General features: G+C 51.6%; 1 protein-coding gene across 1 annotated transcript in view; it reads left to right on the top strand.

Moving 5' to 3' along the window:
- The window catches only part of MEGF8 (multiple EGF like domains 8), a 634126-nt gene that overhangs the window by 418544 nt on the left and 192130 nt on the right, over positions 1 to 23452 (top strand). Inside the window, exon 28 of the mRNA XM_085615576.1 lies at positions 4387 to 4505. Within this exon, the coding sequence (XP_085471702.1) occupies positions 4387 to 4505 (119 nt within the window). The remainder of the gene's footprint in view (positions 1 to 4386; positions 4506 to 23452) is intronic.

Genomic DNA, 23452 nt, shown 5'->3' with positions numbered 1-23452 from the left:
CCTACAAAAACAGGCAATAGAACACGTTCCTGTCAATCAACAAAATATGGGGGTCTACTCCCTATATTTTCTCATACCAAAAAGGGACGAAACTCTACGACCTATTCTAGGTCTCCGGCCCCTAAACACATACATACACTCAGACCATTTTCATATGGTGACGTTTCAGCAGGTACTTCCGCTCCTCTCCCAAAACGACTTCCTCACCACTCTGGACTTGAAAGACGCATACTTCCACATTCCAGTGCACCATGCTCACAGAAAGTACCTCAGATTTGTAGTGGACGGACAACACTACCAATTCAAAGAGCTCCCGTTCGGAGTCACAACAGCACCACGGGTATTCACCAAGTGCCTGGCAGTGGTGGCGGCACACTTGAGAAGACCGCACATTCACGTCTTCCCATACGTAGACGATTGGCTGATAAAAGCCACTTCATACAATCAGTGTGTACAACACACCTCCACCACAATCGAACTACTTCACCAACTTGGCTTCACGGTAAACCACCAAAAGTCACAGCTACAACCATCCCACATAAAACAATACCTCGGTGCCACCATAGACACCTCAAAAGCGATAGCCTACCCCAATTCGGCCAGGATTGCAAGCATTCAGGCTTTGCGACAAAAATTCATGCCTCAACACTCCCTTCCAGCACGAGTGTTAATGCAACTAATAGGGATGATGGCCTCTTGCATTTTCATAGTGCCCCACGCAAGACTCCAGATGCGTCCCCTCCAAGAGTGCTTAGCGCACCAGTAGAGCCAGGCCCAAGGTCAACTGACAGATCTGGTGTTGGTAGACGGTCGCACCCATCGCTCTCTGCAGTGGTGGAACACCACAAACCTTTCCAAAGGTCGACCGTTCCTGGACCCGGTTCCCCAGATAATACTAACAACGGACGCATCGCTATCCGGCTGGGGAGCTCACCTATTACATCTCACCGTGCAGGGCACATGGACGCCTCAACAAAATGTACTCCATATCAACCATCTGAAGTTACTAGCAATCTTTTTAGCCCTAAAATCTTTTCAAATACAGATTTCAGGCAAGGCAGTCCTCATTCGCACAGACATCATGACGGCCATGTATTATATACAAAAACAAGGCGGCACACACTCTCCACAGCTCTCTCAATTAGCACAGAGCATATGGAGATGGGCAATTCCCCACAAAATCTTTCTCCTAGCTCAACATGTCCCAGGAGTCCAAAACACCGTGGCAGATCTGCTCAGCAGACAGACACAACAAACCCACGAGTGGGAACTTCACCCACAGGTTCTTCTTCCGTTCTTTCAAATATGGGGGCATCCACAGATAGACCTCTTTGCCACCCACGAAAACACAAAATACCCAAGCTTCGCCGCCAGATAACCACACCCATTGTCCAAAGGAAATGCGATATGGATGAACTGGTCAGGCAGATTTGCGTACGCTTTTCCGCCTCCCACTCATTCCATTAGTGGTGCGCAAACTACAACAACACTCCCTCACACTAATCCTAGTAGCTCCAACGTGGACCAGACAACCGTGGTACACCACGCTGCTGGAACTCTCTGTAGTACCACACCAAAAACTACACCTCTCACCATGCCTCCTAACCCAGAACCATGGAGAGATCGGACACCCGGACCCAGCTCAGCTCAACCTTGCGATCTGGCTATTGAAATCCTAGAATTTGGGTACCCAAATCTTCCCCCTGACTGTATGAACGTCATCAGAGAAGCTAGACGACCTACCACTAGAGCGTGCTACGCTGCCAAGTGGAAACGATTTGTTGTTTATTGCCATAACAACACCATCAATCCCCTGGACTTGTCCATTCAACACATCATAGGCTACTTACTCCACCTACAAAGGTGTAATCTAGCCTATACGTCCATTCAACTACACCTCGCAGCCATAGCAGCTTACCTACAAAACAGGCAACATCTATCACTCTGTAGAGTACCTGCCATTAAAGCCTTCATGGAAGGCCTAAAAAGAATAATTCCCCCCAGAGTACCACCCTCAGCTGTGTGGAACTTAAATATTGTTCTCACAAGGCTAATGGGGCCTCCCTTCGAACCTTTACACAAATGCGAACTACAATTCCTAACATGGAAAACAGCTTTCCCTTAGAAGGGTCAGTGAGATACAAGCACTTACCATACAAGAACCTTTTCTTCAAATGCACCATAACAAGGTTGTTCTCCGTACCAACCCAAAATTCCTACCTAAAGTCATTTCCCCTTTTCACCTAAACCAATCTGTAGAACTATCAGTATTTTTCTCGCAACCACAGACCGTTGCAGAAAGGGTTCTGCACACACTAGATGTCAAACGAGCCTTACTCTACTACATCGAGAGAACACAATCTTTCCACAAGACCAAACAACTGTTTGTCTCTTTCTCTCCACCACATAAGGGCAACCCCATCTCAAAATCAGGGATAGCTAGGTGGATTGTAAAATGCATTCAGATTTGCTACCACAAAGCAAAACGAACGCTATCCGTTCCCCCTAAAGCCCATTCTACACGAAAGATGGGGGCTTCCATGGCATTTAGGGAACATCTCATTAGATGATATCTGCAAAGCAGCTACATGGTCAACACCGCACACTTTTACTAAACACTATTGTGTAGATGTGCAAACTAAGCAATAAGCTAGTGTGGGCCAGGCTGTACTCAAAAAATTATTTCAAACCACTGCAACAGATACCGGTGGTCGCCGCTAAGGTTGGGAACTGCTATATAGTCTATGCAAAAGTGTGTAATCTGCAGCTCATATGCCTCGAACGGAATACGCTACTTACCAGTATGCAAATGTTCTTGGCATGTAGAGCTGCAGATCTACACACGCCCAAACGCCTCCCCGGCTACCTGTATCTGTTCCAGTTTATCTTATTTAGATACACACATGGGTTTCTTCACTGTTATTACTATGCTCCATCTTTCCCTGCTGGCGAAAAACAATCTCAGGATGGAGCCGAAGCCCATGCGCAATACGATCCAAAGGAGGAGTCACCGACCTCGTGACTTCCAAAGACTTTCCAAGAGGAAAAACAAACTACAAACATCTGGGCCCAACACCAGATGGCGATCTATGCACAGTGTGTAGATCTGCAGCTCTACATGCCAAGAACAGATGCATAATGGTAAGTAGCATATTCCTTTATTGGTATACAAGGAATGCACGCAGGACTAGTGGAAGGATTTTTTAGTGCACTGTGCAAAGTAGCATTTTGACATTTGAATGCTCTGCACTTTTTCACCAGCATTGGAAAAGCCAGTAGGGCGGTCTTTCACATGATAAACAACATTTGTGTGTACAAACCATATAAATAGCATCTGGGATTGCCTGTGTTCAAATCTTTTGACAGAGGCAGGTCTGTTGGTTTTGCCAGTGCTCATTTTACTGATCTGTGATGTAACTGCATATAAAAGAGCATATAGAAACGGGAAAACCATGATTTTCCAGCATTTATCAGTTTAGGAAATCCCTGCTGTATTGTAGGGCAGCTAACATACTCCACAGTTGTATTGCCATTTTTATGAACATGAGATCAAAATAGTTTGCTACTTTTATTCTCCAGGTAATTTTGCCCAGCCCGTATCATTAAGAGAGCCATGAAAAAGAGATTTGTGTAATACGTAGAGAGGGAAGTGTTTACTAATCCACCCAAAAGGGATGGTGTACTGAAGGAACAGAAGAGATCGGATTTTGAAGGTAAAGGGCTTGGAATAGAGAGAAGCAGTGCGAGTGGTTTGGGAGGGAAAGCCGCCTTTACATCATGGGTCAAACTCACTGTGCCTTAACAACGCAGTGTGAACCACGAATGCGTCTTTACACTGCATTCCTTTACCACGCAAGTCTTACAACGACTTGCCTTAAGGATAGCATTGTTGGACTGATGTTGGACTTTAAGTCTTACGCTTTCCCTACTATTGTGGAGAGAAGATGCATTTGTGGTTCGGACTGCGTTGTTAAGGCAGGCGTGGTAAATACCTGCCTGGTGCTGACATACAACCACTTTGGAGTGATAGAGAGCACAACCGAGTAAGAGAAGAGAGTTCAGAAAGGATGGAGGTGCAGAGTGAGGGACTGGAAGTGATGAATTGAGCTTTGAGGTATATTGTTCTGGAGGGCGAGGGCTGAAGATCACAGAGAGCAAGATTTAGGTCTTTAGAGGTGGAGACTAAGGGGCTGTGGTCAGAGGAGGGGCAATTATTGTCCTTCAGGAAGAGAGCGGGGCAAGCGCATTGAAGGGACTCAGGGAAAAGAAGTGAGGAAGCACATACAGACTGGGGAACAGAAAGTTAGTGGGATTGTTAATTTAGCTGCGTTTAATAGCTCTACTTTCCACTGTCTTCTGTTACTTTCATCTATTCTTCATTTTCAGGACACAGCCAGCCGCTTTCTGCACCGCCTGGGGCACACCATGGTGGAGGGACCAGATTCCACCCTCTGGATGTTCGGAGGAATGTCTCTGCGAGAGGGTGTCCTTGGGAGCGTGTACAGGTGAGCTGTGAACCGTGCGTTCAGTGGCTTCAGGAAATATGACTGTCTGAGTCTTGGCAGGCTGTTTGAAGACTTCTGCCTTTCTGGCTGCATCTGATGGTTGCTGGCAGACTCCAAGCACCATTTACTCACTCACTTATCACACTCAATTGGCCAAACAGTATCTTTACTGTCCGCTCTCCACTGGTGCAGGTTTACTGACCCAGATGGACAGCATAGTGTGTTTGCACACAAGAAAGATAAGCATTTGTCGGCTTCTGATCTACACCCTCTGCCATTTTCTGGCTGTCTGCCTCTGTATTGCAGACACACTTTCGCTAGCAGTTATTCACTTGCCTGAATTCTTGTTCCACTTCTAAATGGTGGAATTCTCTGCCCATCCATCTCGGAGCTCATCCTAATTTGTGTCAGCTTAGGAAAGAACTAAAAAGTGGCTCTTTGGTTCCCTTGATTCATTTGTAGGTCTCGTCTAGCGTTGCAGCGCGCATGCGGTGCTCGCTCTGAGAGGGCTATTGTGTTCGAGGAGATTTCAGAAGGGGACTTGAAGCCCCACCCATCATTTTCATTGGGTCGCGTCCGCGTTTATGCTAAAAGCTGGCTTCCCATTGAAAAGGATGCTCCTTAGTTACCGCCCTGTCTCCCTTTTAGACAGCCCATCTGGACTGGGTCGTTAGCTTCACGGCTGTCGTGAAGCAATTTCTTATCTCAAAGGGGCGTGTACCCATCTGTTTCACTCAGCCGCGTGTTTATTTTTGCATTGCGCTTTCACTTCACTTAAAGTGCGATGCTAATATAAACAAGTGGCTGCCATTCCGCAATGGCGAGCGCTTGTTGTTTATGCCTTCTCATGGCAGACACCTCCATTTCTTCGTGTCAAAATCTGCTTCCATGATTATAACAGTATTATGTTGTGTTTTATAGGGAATTATGCAGGCTGCGCCTCTGCTTGAGCGTTGTGTGTATGTAGAAAGGGAACGCCCTCCTGGTAAAATGGTAGACTGCGTGTCAGTATATATGGCCCCGTCTTACCCCGGGACATGCATTTCTGTCTCATTACTCGCTTGAGGCCACATTCTTGAACCCGATCCCGGAGACCCCTTCCCTGTCAGGGTTTAGGAGCCGGTAAGTACTGCTCATTCCACGGTTGGAGAGCAGGGCTAGGAAGGGGCAGGGCTCAGTTTCACCACAACCTCCTGCCTCTCCATAATTGTAAACTGGCTTGGCATCAGTAGGTCCCGAATAGTCCCGTGCGAGCTGTGTCCCCTGCATTTGGTACTTGTGCTACCCTCCCCCTGCCAGATGAGTCCACCCAGCGCCGGCTGCGGCTGTAATGTGAGCCCTGTGTTCAGACTGGGTTTCCTCTCTGTGCAGTGCTGTCTGTATTTCTGGTAAACAATAAAAGCTCCTGCGCTCCGCCCTCCTCAGGCTTCAACTGCCTCTCAGGCGGAGAGACACAGGATGCGACATAGCGCCCTGAAACCCAAGAGAACAAAGGGTAGCGCCATGTGGACATTACTCTGGAGGACCGAAGAACTCTGGCATGGGGGAACGGATCGGTAAGGAGAGGAGGGTGCACAGAAGTATTACGGAGGTTTGCAGCAAAGAGCCCACCGCTTCCACCTTCTCAAAATGATCAGTTTGTGCTTCTCACAGTGCTCACTGTGCTCAAGGAGGCAAATGCCTTGCGCTGCTTCTGTGACAGCTGTCGGCTCCAGGTGCTGCTTTCCAGTGTATGCGCCCCACGAGACCCACTGGTGCCAGCATGTGACAGTCCCTAGTATTGCCTTCTTCTTACAATGCCATGATGTCCGCTTTGTACACTGCCTATCTTTGCTGTCTTTTCACAGTGCCTCTTTACTGTTTTCCACATTGCCGTCTTCTCTCGCTGTCTCTGGCTTCCTTCACTCACTCTTCACCAATTACTGGACCTCACACTGCCTGTCATTGCCAACTTCTTAAACTGCCCACCAATGCCAACTTCCTACACTGTCCACCGGTGCCAGCTTGCCACGCTGCCCTCCAATGGAAGCTGCTTGCTCTGCCCACCAGTGTCAGCTCTTCAAACTGCCTGCCAGTGCCAGCTTTTCACATTGACCCGCCTTGCCAGCTTCTCCCTTTCCCCAGACACCTGCCTCTGAAGCTGCCCACCAGGGCCATCTTCTCACGCTGCACGTCACTGAGTTTACCTTGTCGCCAGGACACTATGGTGTGAGCTCTGGGATTGTAATTGTTATTCTAATGGATTCTGGCAGCTGTAGGCTTGGTCCACTTCAATTTAACCTATTAGACTGACACACCTTAAAACAACCATTTGCAAAAGGAAGGCCCAGGACTGTGATCTCTCTGCCGTGTTGACATAAAGCCAAGTAGGGCAACCACGCCACTCAGGGCCATTAAGGGCACCAACAATGCAATAGGTCTCACATTTACGAGAGTTTAAGCTATTGGCATTGTAAATGGCCTTTTGTTTATGTTTTAAAAAAGAAAAACAAACAAAAAACATTTACAATGTCAATAGCTCAAACGAATGTAAATGCGAGACCTATTGCATTGCAAATGCTTGTTCTGATTGCCTTCACTGTGGTAGACACTAGCGTCAAGAAACCGAATGGTATGTGAATGGTTTCAAAACCCTAAACATTAACATTATTACTGTCTATTTGTGTATCACTGTTTCCTGACGCTACAAAAGCTGAACGGATTATAACCTGAAAGTACCTCAGGTTGCCCAAACTTCAGGAAACTAGCCTCCTCCTTCCAGCACGCAACCTGGGAGAATATCTGAAAGGGTAAAGGACGCACTAGAACTAATGACTGGCAGTACATTGGAGGCCTCGATGAAGCACTTCCGCTGCTGCAGAGTACCGAAGCTGAAAGGGGGAGGGGCTGAGGGAGATGAGACATAAATAAGGCTCCCTGTTTTCCGTTTTTATAGGTAAATACAGACAGCAAACAGTTTATTTTTCTGTCTGTATTCATTTTTAAATGTGGATAAATATGGATTTTGGATTCTTTTTTGAGAGATTCTAAATGCTGTCAGTCATGACTGCCAGGCCAGTAACTTGGCCAATTGGCAGGTAAGGGGTTAAAAAATGTTTTCATTTTAGTAAAGAGGCTTAAACAGCAATAGATACACACAACCTTGATACTTAAATGTTCATGTTTTCATATAAGTGCATTGATTTATCTTTTGTGAGCCTTCCGGTCATTGGAACCTATCGGGCGTTCAAGCACGGATGCACATTTATCTGTTGCATAAATGTGGAAGTGCAATAGTTTCAACTTCATTTATTCACAAAACCCAAAATATATATGGATAAATACAGACAAATGTCAAAAAAAGAAATACCATAAAACAGGGAGCCCTAGACATAACCTTGCTACCCGGGGGACAGTGCAGGCAAAGAACTGAATTGCATGCAGTGGTTGCACCCTCACGGTGCCATTGAAGCAGCATGGAAGTGCTGGAGTGGGCTCGAGCAGGTGAACTACACATAAAGATCACAAGGGGTGATGAAAAAGCAGCAGATGAGATGGCAGAAGAGACAGAGAGGATGGGTTGGCCAGTAGGATAGCAGGAGGCATGGGTGTTTCAAATCCAGTGGGATAGCAGGAGGCATGGGTGTTTCAAGTCTAGTAGGATGGCAGGAGGCACGGGTGTTTCGGGTCCAGTAGGCTAGCAGGAGGCATGGGCGTTTCACGTCCAGGAGGATAGCGGGAGGCATGGGTGTTTCACGTCCAGTAGGATAGCAGGAGACATGGGTGTTTCACGTCCAGTAGGATAGCAGGAGGCACGGGTGTTTCAAGTCTAGTAGGATGGCAGGAGGCATGGGTGTTTCGGATCCAGTGGGATAGCAGGAGGCACGGGTGTTTCAAATCCAGTGGGATAGCAGGAGGCACGGGGGTTTCACGTCCAGTGGGATAGCAGGAGGCATGGGTGTTTTACGCCCAGTGGGATCGCGGGAGGCATGGGTGTTTCACGTCCAGTAGGATAGCGTGAGGCATGGGTGTTTCACGACCAGTGGGATAGCAGGAGTCATGGGTGTTTTACGCCCAGTAGGATAGCGGGAGGCATGGGTGTTTCGGATCCAGTTGTATAGCAGGAGGCATGGGTGTTTCACAACCAGGAGGATAGCGGGAGGCATGGGTGTTTCGGATCCAGTAGTATAGCAGGAGGCATGGGTGTTTCACGTCCAGTAGGATAGCAGGAGGCATGGGTGTTTCATGTCCAGTAGGATAGCGTGAGGCATGGGTGTTTCATGTCCAGTAGGATAGCAGGAGGCACGGGTGTTTCATGTCCAGTAGGATAGCATGAGGCATGGGTGTTTCATGTCCAGGAGGATAGCAGGAGGCATGGGTGTTTCACGTCCAGTAGGATAGCAGGAGGCATGGGTGTTTCACGTCCAGTAGGATAGCAGGAGGCATGGGTATTTAATGTCCAGTAGGATAGCAGGAGGCACGGGTGTTTCACGTCCAGTAGTATATCAGGAGGGCATGTGTGTTTCACTTCCAGGTGGATAGCTGGACGCATGGGTGTTTCACTTCCTGTAGCATAGCAGGAGGCATGGGTGTTTCACGTCCAGTGGGATAGCAGGAGGCATGGGTGTTTCACATCCAGGAGGATACAGGAGGCACGGGCGTTTCACGTCCAGTGGGATAGCGAAAGGCATGGGTGTTTCACGTCCAGTAGGACAGCGGGAGGCATGGGTGTTTCACGTCCAGGAGAATAGCGGGAGGCATGGGTGTTTCATGTCCATTAGGATAGCGGGAGGCATGGGTGTTTCATGTCCATTAGGATAGCGGGAGGCATGGGTGTTTCATGTCCATTAGGATAGCGGGAGGCATGGGTGTTTCATGTCCACTAGGATAGCGGGAGGCATGGGTGTTTCACGTCCACTAGGATAGCGGGAGGCATGGGTGTTTCACGTCCACTAGGACAGCGGGAGGCATGGGTGTTTCACGTCCAGGAGAATAGCGGGAAGCATGGGTGTTTCATGTCCACTGGGATAGCGGGAGGCATGGGTGTTTCACGTCCACTAGGATAGCGGGAGGCATGGGTGTTTCACGTCCATTAGGATAGCGGGAGGCATGGGTGTTTCACATCCATTAGGATTGCGTGAGGCATGGGTGTTTCACGTCCACTAGGATAGCGGGAGGCATGGGTGTTTCACGTCCACTAGGATAGTGGGAGGCATGGGTGTTTATCGTCCAGTAGGATAGCGGGAGGCATGGGTGTTTCTAGTCCAGTAGGATAGTGAAAGGCACAGGTGTTTCACGTCCAGTAGGATAGCGGGAGGCATGGGTGTTTCTCGTCCAGTGGGATAGCGGGAGGCATGGGTGTATCACGTCCACTAGAATAGTGAAAGGCACAGGTGTTTCTCGTCCAGTAGGATAGCGGGAGGCACGGGTGTTTCACGTCCAGTAGGATAGCGGGAGGCACGGGTGTTTCACGTCCCTAGGATAGCAGGAGGCATGGGTGTTTCACGTCCAGTAGAATAGCGGGAGGCATGGGTTTTTCACGTCCAGGAGAATAGCGGGAAGCACGGGTGTTTCATCTCCAGGAGGATAGCGGGAGGCATGGGTGTTTCATATCCAGGAGCATACAGGAGGCACGGGTGTTTCACATCCAGGAGGATAGAAGGAGGCATGGGTGTTTCAGGTCCAGGAGGATAGCAGGAGGCACGGGTGTTTCACGTACAATGGGATAGCAGGAGGCATGGGTGTTTCTCGTCCAATGGGATAGCAGGAGGCATGGATGTTTCTCGTCCAATGGGATAGCAGGAGGCATGGGTGTTTCACGTCCAGTGGGATAGCAGGAGGCATGGGTGTTTCACATCCAGGAGGATAGCAGGAGGCATGGGTGTTTCTCGTCCACTAGGATAGCAGGAGGCATGGGTGTTTCACGTCCATTGGGATAGCAGGAGGCATGGGTGTTTCACGTCCAGTGGGATAGCAGGGGGAATGGGTGTTTCACGTCCGGGAGGATAGCGGGAGGCATGGGTGTTTCACGTCCAGTAGGATAGCGTGAGGCATGGGGGTTTCACGTCCAGTAGGATAGCAGGAGGCATGGGTGTTTCACGTCCAGGAGGATAGCAGGAGGCATGGGTGTTTCTCGTCCACTAGGATAGCAGGAGGCATGGGTGTTTCACGTCCAGTAGCAGAGCGTGAGGCATGGGTGTTTCACGTCCAGGAGGATAGCGTGAGGCATGGGTGTTTCACGTCCAGTAGGATAGCAGGAGGCACGGGTGTTTTACGTCTAGTAGGATAGCGGGTGGCATGGGTGTTTTACGCCCAGTGGGATAGCGGGAGGCATGGGTGTTTTACGTCCAGTGGGATAGCAGGAGGCATGGGTGTTTTATGTCCAGTAGGATAGCGGGAGGCATGGGTGTTTCACGTCCACCAGGATAGCGGGAGGCATGGGTGTTTCACGTCCACTAGGATAGCAGGAGGCATGGGTGTTTCACGTCCACTAGGATAGCAAAATGCATGGGTGTTTCACGTCCAGTAGGACAGCGGGAGGCATGGGTGTTTCACGTCCAGGAGAATAGCGGGAAGCATGGGTGTTTCATGTCCAGTGGGATAGCGGGAGGCATGGGTGTTTCACGTCCACTAGGATAGTGGGAGGCATGGGTGTTTCACATCCACTAGGACAGCGGGAGGCATGGGTGTTTCACGTCCAGGAGAATAGCGGGAAGCATGGGTGTTTCATGTTCAGTGGGATAGTGGGAGGCATGGGTGTTTCACGTCCACTAGGATAGCGGGAGGCATGGGTGTTTCACGTCCATTAGGATTGCGTGAGGCATGGGTGTTTCACATCCATTAGGATTGCGTGAGGCATGGGTGTTTCACGTCCAGGAGAATAGCGGGAAGCATGGGTGTTTCATGTCCACTAGGATAGCGGGAGGCATGTGTGTTTCACGTCCAGTAGGATAGCGGGAGGCATGGGTGTTTCTCGTCCAGTGGGATAGCGGGAGGCATGGGTGTATCACATCCACTAGGATAGTGAAAGGCACAGGTGTTTCTCGTCCAGTAGGATAGCGGGAGGCATGGGTGTTTCACGTCCACTAGGATAGCGAAAGGCACGGGTGTTTCACGTCCAGTAGGATAGCGTGAGGCACGGGTGTTTCACATCCCTAGGATAGCAGGAGGCATGGGTGTTTCACGTCCAGTGGGATAGCAGGAGGCATGGGTGTTTCACATCCAGGAGGATACAGGAGGCACGGGCGTTTCACGTCCAGTGGGATAGCGAAAGGCATGGGTGTTTCACGTCCAGGAGAATAGCGGGAGGCATGGGTGTTTCATGTCCATTAGGATAGCGGGAGGCATGGGTGTTTCATGTCCATTAGGATAGCGGGAGGCATGGGTGTTTCATGTCCATTAGGATAGCGGGAGGCATGGGTGTTTCATGTCCACTAGGATAGCGGGAGGCATGGGTGTTTCACGTCCACTAGGATAGCGGGAGGCATGGGTGTTTCACGTCCACTAGGACAGCGGGAGGCATGGGTGTTTCACGTCCAGGAGAATAGCGGGAAGCATGGGTGTTTCATGTTCAGTGGGATAGCGGGAGGCATGGGTGTTTCACGTCCACTAGGATAGCGGGAGGCATGGGTGTTTCACGTCCATTAGGATAGCGGGAGGCATGGGTGTTTCACGTCCATTAGGATAGCGGGAGGCATGGGTGTTTCACATCCATTAGGATTGCGTGAGGCATGGGTGTTTCACGTCCACTAGAATAGCGGGAGGCATGGGTGTTTCACGTCCACTAGGATAGTGGGAGGCATGGGTCTTTCTCGTCCAGTAGGATAGCGGGAGGCATGGGTGTTTCTAGTCCAGTAGGATAGTGAAAGGCACAGGTGTTTCACGTCCAGTAGGATAGCGGGAGGCATGGGTGTTTCTCGTCCAGTGGGATAGCGGGAGGCATGGGTGTATCACGTCCACTAGAATAGTGAAAGGCACAGGTGTTTCTCGTCCAGTAGGATAGCGGGAGGCACGGGTGTTTCACGTCCCTAGGATAGCAGGAGGCATGGGTGTTTCACGTCCAGGAGAATAGCGGGAGGCATGGGTTTTTCACGTCCAGGAGAATAGTGGGAAGCACGGGTGTTTCATCTCCAGGAGGATAGCGAGAGGCATGGGTGTTTCATATCCAGGAGCATACAGGAGGCACGGGTGTTTCACATCCAGGAGGATAGAAGGAGGCATGGGTGTTTCAGGTCCAGGAGGATAGCAGGAGGCACGGGTGTTTCACGTACAATGGGATAGCAGGAGGCATGGATGTTTCTCGTCCAATGGGATAGCAGGAGGCATGGATGTTTCTCGTCCAATGGGATAGCAGGAGGCATGGGTGTTTCTCGTCCACTAGGATAGCATGAGGCACGGGTGTTTCACGTCCAGTGGGATAGCAGGAGGCATGGGTGTTTCACGTCCAGTGGGATAGCAGGGGGAATGGGTGTTTCACGTCCGGGAGGATAGCGGGAGGCATGGGTGTTTCACGTCCAGTAGGATAGCGTGAGGCATGGGGGTTTCACGTCCAGGAGGATAGCAGGAGGCATGGGTGTTTCACGTCCAGGAGGATAGCAGGAGGCATGGGTGTTTCTCGTCCACTAGGATAGCAGGAGGCATGGGTGTTTCACGTCCAGTAGCAGAGCGTGAGGCATGGGTGTTTCACGTCCAGGAGGATAGCGTGAGACATGGGTGTTTCACGTCCAGTAGGATAGCAGGAGGCACGGGTGTTTTACGTCTAGTAGGATAGCGGGTGGCATGGGTGTTTTACGCCCAGTGGGATAGCGGGAGGCATGGGTCTTTTACGTCCAGTGGGATAGCAGGAGGCATGGGTGTTTTACGTCCAGTAGGATAGCGGGAGGCATGGGTGTTTCACGTCCACTAGGATAGCGGGAGGCATGGGTGTTTCACGTCCACTAGGATAGCAGGAGGCATGGGTGTTTCACGTCCACTAGGATAGCAAAATGCATGGGTGTTTCACGTCCAGTAGGACAGCGGGAGGCATGGGTGTTTCACGTCCAGGAGAATAGCGGGAAGCATGGGTGTTTCATGTCCAGTGGGATAGCAGGAGGCATGGGTGTTTCACGTCCATTAGGATTGCGTGAGGCATGGGTGTTTCACATCCATTAGGAATGTGTGAGGCATCGGTGTTTCATGTCCACTAGGATAGCGGGAGGCATGGGTGTTTCACGTCCAGTAGGATAGCGGGAGGCATGGGTGTTTCTCGTCCAGTGGGATAGCGGGAGGCATGGGTGTATCACATCCACTAGGATAGTGAAAGGCACAGGTGTTTCTCGTCCAGTAGGATAGCGGGAGGCATGGGTGTTTCACGTCCACTAGGATAGCGAAAGGCACGGGTGTTTCACGTCCAGTAGGATAGCGTGAGGCACGGGTGTTTCACATCCCTAGGATAGCAGGAGGCATGGGCGTTTCACGTCCAGGAGGATAGCAGGAGGCATGGGTGTTTCACGTCCAGTAGGATAGCAGGAGGCATGGGTTTTTCACGTCCAGGAGAATAGCGTGAGGCATGGGTTTTTCACGTCCAGGAGGATAGCGGGAGGCATGGGTGTTTCGGGTCCAGGAGCATAGCAGGATGCATGGGTGTTTCACGTACAATGGGATAGCAGGAGGCATGGGTGTTTCACGTACAATGGGATAGCAGGAGGCATGGGTGTTTCACGTCCAGTAGGATAGCAGGAGGCCTGGGTGTTTCACGTCCAGTGGGATAGCAGGGGGCATGGGTGTTTCACGTCCACTAGGATAGCGGGAGGCATGGGTGTTTCACGTCCACTAGGATAGCAGGAGGCATGGGTGTTTCACGTCCACTAGGATAGCAAAATGCATGGGTGTTTCACGTCCAGTAGGACAGCGGGAGGCATGGGTGTTTCATGTCCAGTGGGATAGCGGGAGGCATGGGTGTATCACGTCCAGTAGGATAGCGGGAGGCATGGGTGTTTCACATCCCTAGGATAGCAGGAGGCATGGGTGTTTCACGTCCAGGAGAATAGCGGGAGGCATGGGTTTTTCACGTCCAGGAGAATAGCGGGAGGCACGGGTGTTTCACGTCCAGGAGGATAGCAGGAGGCATGGGTGTTTCACGTCCAGTAGGATAGCAGGAGGCATGGGTGTTTCACGTCCAGCAGGATAGCGTGAGGCATGGGTGTTTCACATCCAGGAGGATAGCAGGAGGCATGGGTGTTTCTCGTCCACTAGGATAGCAGGAGGCATGAGTGTTTCACGTCCGGGAGGATAGCAGGAGGCATGGGTGTTTCACGTCCAGTAGGATAGCGGGAGGCATGGGTGTTTCACGTCCACTAGGATAGCGGGAGGCATGGGTGTTTCACGTCCAGTGGGATAGCAGAAAGCATGGGTGTTTTACGCCCAGTGGGATAGCGGGAGGCATGGGTGTTTTACGCCCAGTGGGATAGCGGGAGGCATGGGTGTTTCACGTCCAGTGGGATAGCAGGAGGCATGGGTGTTTTACGCCCAGTGGGATAGCGGAAGGCATGGGTGTTTTACGTCCAGTGGGATAGCAGGAGGCATGGGTGTTTTACGTCCAGTGGGATAGCGGGAGGCATGGGTGTTTTACGCCCAGTGGGATAGCGGAAGGCATGGGTGTTTTACGTCCAGTGGGATAGCAGGAGGCATGGGTGTTTTACGTCCAGTGGGATAGCGGGAGGCATGGGTGTTTCACATCCCTAGGATAGCAGGAGGCATGGGTGTTTCACATCCTGGAGAATAGCGGGAGGCATGGGTTTTTCACGTCCAGGAGAATAGCAGGAGGCATGGGTGTTTCACGTCCAATGGGATAGCAGGAGGCATGGGTGTTTCACGTCCAGTAGGATAGCAGGAGGCATAGGTGTTTCACGTCCATCAGGATAGCAGGAGGCATGGGTGTTTCACGTCCACTAGGATAGCGGGAGGCATGGGTGTTTCACGTCCACTAGGATAGCAGGAGGCATGGGTGTTTCACGTCCACTAGGATAGCAAAATGCATGGGTGTTTCACATCCAGTAGGACAGCGGGAGGCATGGGTGTTTCATGTCCAGTGGGATAGCGGGAGGCATGGGTGTATCACGTCCAGTAGGATAGCGGGAGGCATGGGTGTTTCTCGTCCAGTGGGATAGCGGGAGGCATGGGTGTATCACGTCCACTAGGATAGTGAAAGGCACAGGTGTTTCTCGTCCAGTAGTATAGCGGGAGGCATGGGTGTTTCACGTCCACTAGGATAGCGAAAGGCACGGGTGTTTCACGTCCAGTAGGATAGCGTGAGGCACGGGTGTTTCACATCCCTAGGATAGCAGGAGGCATGGGTGTTTCACGTCCAGGAGAATAGCGGGAGGCATGGGTTTTTCACGTCCAGGAGAATAGCGGGAGGCACGGGTGTTTCACGTCCAGGAGGATAGCAGGAGGATTGGGTGTTTCACGTCCAGTAGGATAGCAGGAGGCATGGGTGTTTCACGTCCAGGAGAATAGCGTGAGGCATGGGTTTTTCACGTCCAGGAGGATAGCGGGAGGCACGGGTGTTTAACATCCAGGAGGATAGCAGGAGGCATGGGTGTTTCGGGTCCAGGAGGATAGCAGGATGCATGGGTGTTTCACGTACAATGGGATAGCAGGAGGCATGGGTGTTTCACGTCCAATGGGATAGCAGGAGGCATGGGTGTTTCACATCCAGCAGGATAGCAGGAGGCATGGGTGTTTCACGTCCAGTAGGATAGCAGGAGGCATGGGTGTTTCACGTCCAGTAGAATAGCAGGAGGCATGGGTGTTTCACGTCCAATGGGATAGCAGGAGGCATGGGTGTTTCACGTCCAGTAGGATAGCAGGAGGCATGGGTGTTTCACATCCAGGAGGATAGCAGGAGGCATGGGTGTTTCACGTCCAGTGGGATAGCAGGGGGCATGGGTTTTTCACATCCAGCAGGATAGCGTGAGGCATGGGCATGCTTTATTGAGCAGGCCGGCTGTCTGGACCACTCTCAGTCGGGTTTCAGGCCCAGGTACAGCACCGATACGGCGCTCCTTTCCATCACGGATGCTATACGCCTGTCCTTGGACAGAGGGATGTCTGTGGTGTTGGTGCTGCTGGACTTGTCCGCAGCTTTCGACACCATATCCCACGCAATTCTCCTGACCAGATTAAAGGAGATCGGCATTGAGAAAGCCGCCTTGGCGTGGTTTACCAGCTTTCTCTCTGAACGCACCCAGAAGGTGAATATGGGTTCCTTCAGTTCCCCCTCGGCCAGTATTACCAGAGGAGTCCCACAGGGCTCCTGTCTTAGCCCTACGTTGTTTAACGTATATGTCTCCTCTCTGGCTAACATTGTGAGGTCTTTCGGGTTCATGCCCATCTCCTACGCTGACGATACGCAGCTGCTGTTTACTTTTAAAAACTTTACCCCGGAGATAAGACTAGCTTTCTCCAACGGCATGACTGCGATCGCCAGCTGGATGGCCCGGAACTTTCTCCAGTGTAATGTGGGAAAGTCAGAGGTCATGCTATTCGGAGGGGCTAAAATCCTGTGGACCCCTGACTGGTGGCCCTCCAGTCTGGGTCAGGCCCCACTCCCTAAACAGGTGGTGAAAAACCTGGGGGTCCGTCTTGATCATGATCTCACCTTTGCTCATCATGCCAACATCACGGCAGGTTCCTGCTTTCACATTATTAGCCTCCTTCGGAAGGTGTTCCCCCTTCTACCAGACCACACCAGAAAGACCTTGGTCCAGGCCCTCGTTTTGAGCCGCCTGGACTATTGCAATGGCCTATTCTTAGCAGCCAACGAAGGAGTGCTTAACAGACTTCAGGTGGTTCAAAACACTGCGGCCCGCCTGGTAACCAGTGCCCCCCCTAGAACCCCATCCTTGCCCCTCCTCAAGGCCCTCCATTGGCTCCCCATCCGGAAAAGGGTGGAATTCAAGATTTGCTGTGTGGTGCACAAGGGTCTTCACAACCTCGGTCCACCTCACCTTGCGGAGAAATTTGTATACCACCGCCCTTCCCGCACTCTAAGGTCCAGCAATCAGCTGCTACTTCAGGTTCCTAGACACAACAAGACCAGACAGGGGGGTCGCTCCCTTTCCATCAGGGGCCCCCGTCTGTGGAACAATCTTCCTCTTTCTCTCAGAGATTGCTCTAGCCACCTGGCCTTTAGGAAACTCCTTAAAACCACTCTGTTCTAGTTGGAGCGCTGCCCTGACTGTTCCTTACAGCTCCGCGCGGAGATACACCTTCGGGTGTGATGCCGGCGCGTTACAAACCCATAAATAAATAAATAAATAAATAAATGGGTGTTTCACATCCGGGAGGATAACGGGAGGCATGGGTGTTTCTCGTCCACTAGGATAGCGGGAGGCATGGGTGTTTCACGTCTAGTTGGATAGCGGGAGGCATGGGTGTTTCACGTCCACTAGGATAGCGGGAGGCATGGGTGTTTCACGTCCACTAGGATAGCGGGAGGCACGGGTGTTTCACGTCCAGTGGGATAGCAGGAGGCATGGGTGTTTCACGTCCAGTGGGATAGCAGGAGGCATGGGTGTTTTACGCCCAGTGGGATAGCGGGAGGCATGGGTGTTTTACACCCAGTGGGATTGCGGGAGGCATGGGTGTTTTACACCCAGTGGGATTGCGGGAGGCATGGGTGTTTTACGCCCAGTGGGATAGCGGGAGGCATGGGTGTTTTACGTCCAGTGGGATAGCAGGAGGCATGGGTGTTTTACGCCCAGTGGGATAGCGGGAGGCACGGGTGTTTCACGTCCCTAGGATAGCAGGAGGCATGGGTGTTTAACATCCAGGAGAATAGCGGGAGGCACAGGTGTTTCACGTCCAGGAGGATAGCGGGAGGCATGGGTGTTTCACGTCCAGTAGGATAGCGGGAGGCATGGGTGTTTCACGTCCAGTAGGATAGCGGGAGGCATGGGTGTTTCATGTCCAGGAGCATACAGGAGGCACGGGTGTTTCACATCCAGGAGGATAGCAGGAGGCATGGGTGTTTCACATCCAGGAGGATAGTGGGCTGCATGGGTGTTTCATGTCCACTAGCATAGCGGGAGGCACGAGTGTTTCAGGTCCAGGAGGATAGCAGGAGGCATGGGTGATTCACGTCTAGTGGGATAGCAGGAGGGATGGGTGTTTCACGTCCAGTGGGATAGCAGGAGGCTAGGTGTTTCACGTCCAGTGGGATAGCAGGAGGCATGGGTGTTTCACGTCCAGTGGGATAGCAGGAGGCATGTGTGTTTCTCGTCCACTAGGATAGCAGGAGGCATGGGTGTTTCACGTCCAGTGGGATAGCAGGAGGCATGGGTGTTTCAAGTCCAGTAGGATAGCAGGAGGCATGGGTGTTTCACATCAAGGAGGATAGCGGGCGGCATGGGTGTTTCATGTCCACTAGGATAGCGGTAGGCATGGGTGTTTCAGATCCAGTTGTATAGCAGGAGGCATGGGTGTTTCACGTCCACTAGGATAGCGGGAGGCACGGGTGTTTCACGTCCAGTGGGATAGCAGGAGGCATGGGTGTTTTACGCCCAATAGGATAGCGGGAGGCATGGGTGTTTTACGCCCAGTGGGATAGCGGTAGGCATGGGTGTTTTACGTCCAGTGGGATAGCAGGAGCCATGGGTGTTTTACGCCCAGTAGGATAGCGGGAGGCATGGGTGTTTCGGATCCAGTTGTATAGCAGGTGGCATGGGTGTTTCAGGTCCAGTGGGATAGCAGAAGGCATGGGTGTTTTACGCCCAGTGGGATAGCGGGAGGCACGGGTGTTTTACATCCAGTAGGATAGCGGGAGGCATGGGTGTTTCGGATCCAGTTGCATAGCAGGAGGAATGGGTGTTTCACATCCAGGAGGATAGCGGTAGGCATGGGTGTTTCACGTCCAGTAGGATAGCAGGAGGCATGGGTGTTTCACGTCCCTCCGCTGTACACATCGTGCAGAAACCAGGAGAAGATGCCTAGAGTCAGGATATGTCACGCAGGCCTGGTTGTTAGAAAAACATACGACTACGGACAGGGACAGATCAAAATTAGTGACTAAATGGGGATATGAACTGAAGATGTGAAATGTGCGTGAAAGCAGCTATTGCACAACCCTTGCATGAATTTGAACACAGTAGTAATGCAAGAATGAAAACAAGAAAGGTTGACAATGTGTTAAAAAAAGGCATAGGAGGCATAGGTGTTTCACGTCCATCAGGATAGCAGGAGGCATGGGTGTTTCACGTCCACTAGGATAGCGGGAGGCATGGGTGTTTCACGTCCACTAGGATAGCAGGAGGCATGGGTGTTTCACGTCCACTAGGATAGCAAAATGCATGGGTGTTTCACATCCAGTAGGACAGCGGGAGGCATGGGTGTTTCATGTCCAGTGGGATAGCGGGAGGCATGGGTGTATCACGTCCAGTAGGATAGCGGGAGGCATGGGTGTTTCTCGTCCAGTGGGATAGCGGGAGGCATGGGTGTATCACGTCCACTAGGATAGTGAAAGGCACAGGTGTTTCTCGTCCAGTAGTATAGCGGGAGGCATGGGTGTTTCACGTCCACTAGGATAGCGAAAGGCACGGGTGTTTCACGTCCAGTAGGATAGCGTGAGGCACGGGTGTTTCACATCCCTAGGATAGCAGGAGGCATGGGTGTTTCACGTCCAGGAGAATAGCGGGAGGCATGGGTTTTTCACGTCCAGGAGAATAGCGGGAGGCACGGGTGTTTCACGTCCAGGAGGATAGCAGGAGGCATGGGTGTTTCACGTCCAGTAGGATAGCAGGAGGCATGGGTGTTTCACGTCCAGGAGAATAGCGTGAGGCATGGGTTTTTCACGTCCAGGAGGATAGCGGGAGGCACGGGTGTTTAACATCCAGGAGGATAGCAGGAGGCATGGGTGTTTCGGGTCCAGGAGGATAGCAGGATGCATGGGTGTTTCACGTACAATGGGATAGCAGGAGGCATGGGTGTTTCACGTCCAATGGGATAGCAGGAGGCATGGGTGTTTCACATCCAGCAGGATAGCAGGAGGCATGGGTGTTTCACGTCCAGTAGGATAGCAGGAGGCATGGGTGTTTCACGTCCAGTAGGATAGCAGGAGGCATGGGTGTTTCACGTCCAATGGGATAGCAGGAGGCATGGGTGTTTCACGTCCAGTAGGATAGCAGGAGGCATGGGTGTTTCACATCCAGGAGGATAGCAGGAGGCATGGGTGTTTCACGTCCAGTGGGATAGCAGGGGGCATGGGTGTTTCACATCCAGCAGGATAGCGTGAGGCATGGGTGTTTCACATCCGGGAGGATAGCAGGAGGCATGGGTGTTTCATGTCAAGTAGGATAGCGTGAGGCATGGGTGTTTCACGTCCAGTAGGATAGCGTGAGGCATGGGTGTTTCACGTCCAGTAGGATAGCAGGAGGCACAGGTGTTTTACGCCTAGTAGGATAGCGGGAGGCATGGGTGTTTCACGTCCACTAGGATAGCGGGAGGCATGGGTGTTTCACGTCTAGTGTGATAGCAGGAGACATGGGTGTTTCACGTCCAGTGGGATAGCAGGAGGCATGGGTGTTTCACATCCAGGAGGATAGCGTGAGGCATGGGTGTTTCATGTCCACTAGGATAGCGGGAGGCATGGGTGTTTCACATCCAGTAGGATAACGGGAGGCATGGGTGTTTCTCGTCCACTAGGATAGCGGGAGGCATGGGTGTTTCACGTCTAGTTGGATAGCGGGAGGCATGGGTGTTTCACGTCCACTAGGATAGCGGGAGGCATGGGTGTTTCACGTCCACTAGGATAGCGGGAGGCACGGGTGTTTCACGTCCAGTGGGATAGCAGGAGGCATGGGTGTTTCACGTCCAGTGGGATAGCAGGAGGCATGGGTGTTTTACGCCCAGTGGGATAGCGGGAGGCATGGGTGTTTTACACCCAGTGGGATTGCGGGAGGCATGGGTGTTTTACGCCCAGTGGGATAGCGGGAGGCATGGGTGTTTTACGCCCAGTGGGATAGCGGGAGGCACGGGTGTTTCACGTCCCTAGGATAGCAGGAGGCATGGGTGTTTAACATCCAGGAGAATAGCGGGAGGCACAGGTGTTTCACGTCCAGGAGGATAGCGGGAGGCATGGGTGTTTCACGTCCAGTAGGATAGCGGGAGGCATGGGTGTTTCACGTCCAGTAGGATAGCGGGAGGCATGGGTGTTTCATGTCCAGGAGCATACAGGAGGCACGGGTGTTTCACATCCAGGAGGATAGCAGGAGGCATGGGTGTTTCACATCCAGGAGGATAGTGGGCTGCATGGGTGTTTCATGTCCACTAGCATAGCGGGAGGCACGAGTGTTTCAGGTCCAGGAGGATAGCAGGAGGCATGGGTGATTCACGTCTAGTGGGATAGCAGGAGGCATGGGTGTTTCACGTCCAGTGGGATAGCAGGAGGCTAGGTGTTTCACGTCCAGTGGGATAGCAGGAGGCATGGGTGTTTCACGTCCAGTGGGATAGCAGGAGGCATGTGTGTTTCTCGTCCACTAGGATAGCAGGAGGCATGGGTGTTTCACGTCCAGTGGGATAGCAGGAGGCATGGGTGTTTCAAGTCCAGTAGGATAGCAGGAGGCATGGGTGTTTCACATCAAGGAGGATAGCGGGCGGCATGGGTGTTTCATGTCCACTAGGATAGCGGTAGGCATGGGTGTTTCAGATCCAGTTGTATAGCAGGAGGCATGGGTGTTTCACGTCCACTAGGATAGCGGGAGGCACGGGTGTTTCACGTCCAGTGGGATAGCAGGAGGCATGGGTGTTTTACGCCCAATAGGATAGCGGGAGGCATGGGTGTTTTACGCCCAGTGGGATAGCGGTAGGCATGGGTGTTTTACGTCCAGTGGGATAGCAGGAGCCATGGGTGTTTTACGCCCAGTAGGATAGCGGGAGGCATGGGTGTTTCGGATCCAGTTGTATAGCAGGTGGCATGGGTGTTTCAGGTCCAGTGGGATAGCAGAAGGCATGGGTGTTTTACGCCCAGTGGGATAGCGGGAGGCACGGGTGTTTTACATCCAGTAGGATAGCGGGAGGCATGGGTGTTTCGGATCCAGTTGCATAGCAGGAGGAATGGGTGTTTCACATCCAGGAGGATAGCGGTAGGCATGGGTGTTTCACGTCCAGTAGGATAGCAGGAGGCATGGGTGTTTCACGTCCCTCCGCTGTACACATCGTGCAGAAACCAGGAGAAGATGCCTAGAGTCAGGATATGTCACGCAGGCCTGGTTGTTAGAAAAACATACGACTACGGACAGGGACAGATCAAAATTAGTGACTAAATGGGGATATGAACTGAAGATGTGAAATGTGCGTGAAAGCAGCTATTGCACAACCCTTGCATGAATTTGAACACAGTAGTAATGCAAGAATGAAAACAAGAAAGGTTGACAATGTGTTAAAAAAAAAAAAAAATTGCTAAAGGCCAATGGCACGTGTTTCTGCCGCACACTTCTGATAAGTCTTCTGGTCTACCTGCTTCCACAGGTTAAAACATGAGCTGTTGTTTGTAGGGTGGGAGTCTGCAGGTTACAGTGGTACTACTGGTGGTATTTGGTGTGTGTCTTTGTCTGACAGTCACAGATGCTGCTGGCATTTGTTGTGTGTCTTTAACTGACACAAATGCTGCTGATATTTGTTGTGTCTTTATCTGACAGTTACAGATGCTTCTGGTATTAGTTGTGTGTCTTTCTCTGACGGTTACAGATGCTGCTGTTATTTGTTGTGTGTCTGTATCTGCCAGTCACAGATGCTGCTGGTAGTTGTTTTGTGTCTTTATCTGACCATCACAGATGCTGTTGGTAGTTGTTGTGTGTCTTTATCGGACACAGATACTTCTGATATTTGTTGTGTCTATATCTGACTGTTACAGATGGTGCTGGTATTAGTTGTGTGTCTTTCTCTGACACTTACAGATGCTGCTGATAGTTGTTGTGTGTCCTTATCTGACC

Source organism: Triturus cristatus, chromosome 7, assembly GCF_964204655.1.
Source record: "Triturus cristatus chromosome 7, aTriCri1.1, whole genome shotgun sequence".
Lineage (NCBI taxonomy): Eukaryota > Metazoa > Chordata > Amphibia > Caudata > Salamandridae > Triturus > Triturus cristatus.
This window is presented reverse-complemented; position numbering and strand designations above follow the sequence as displayed.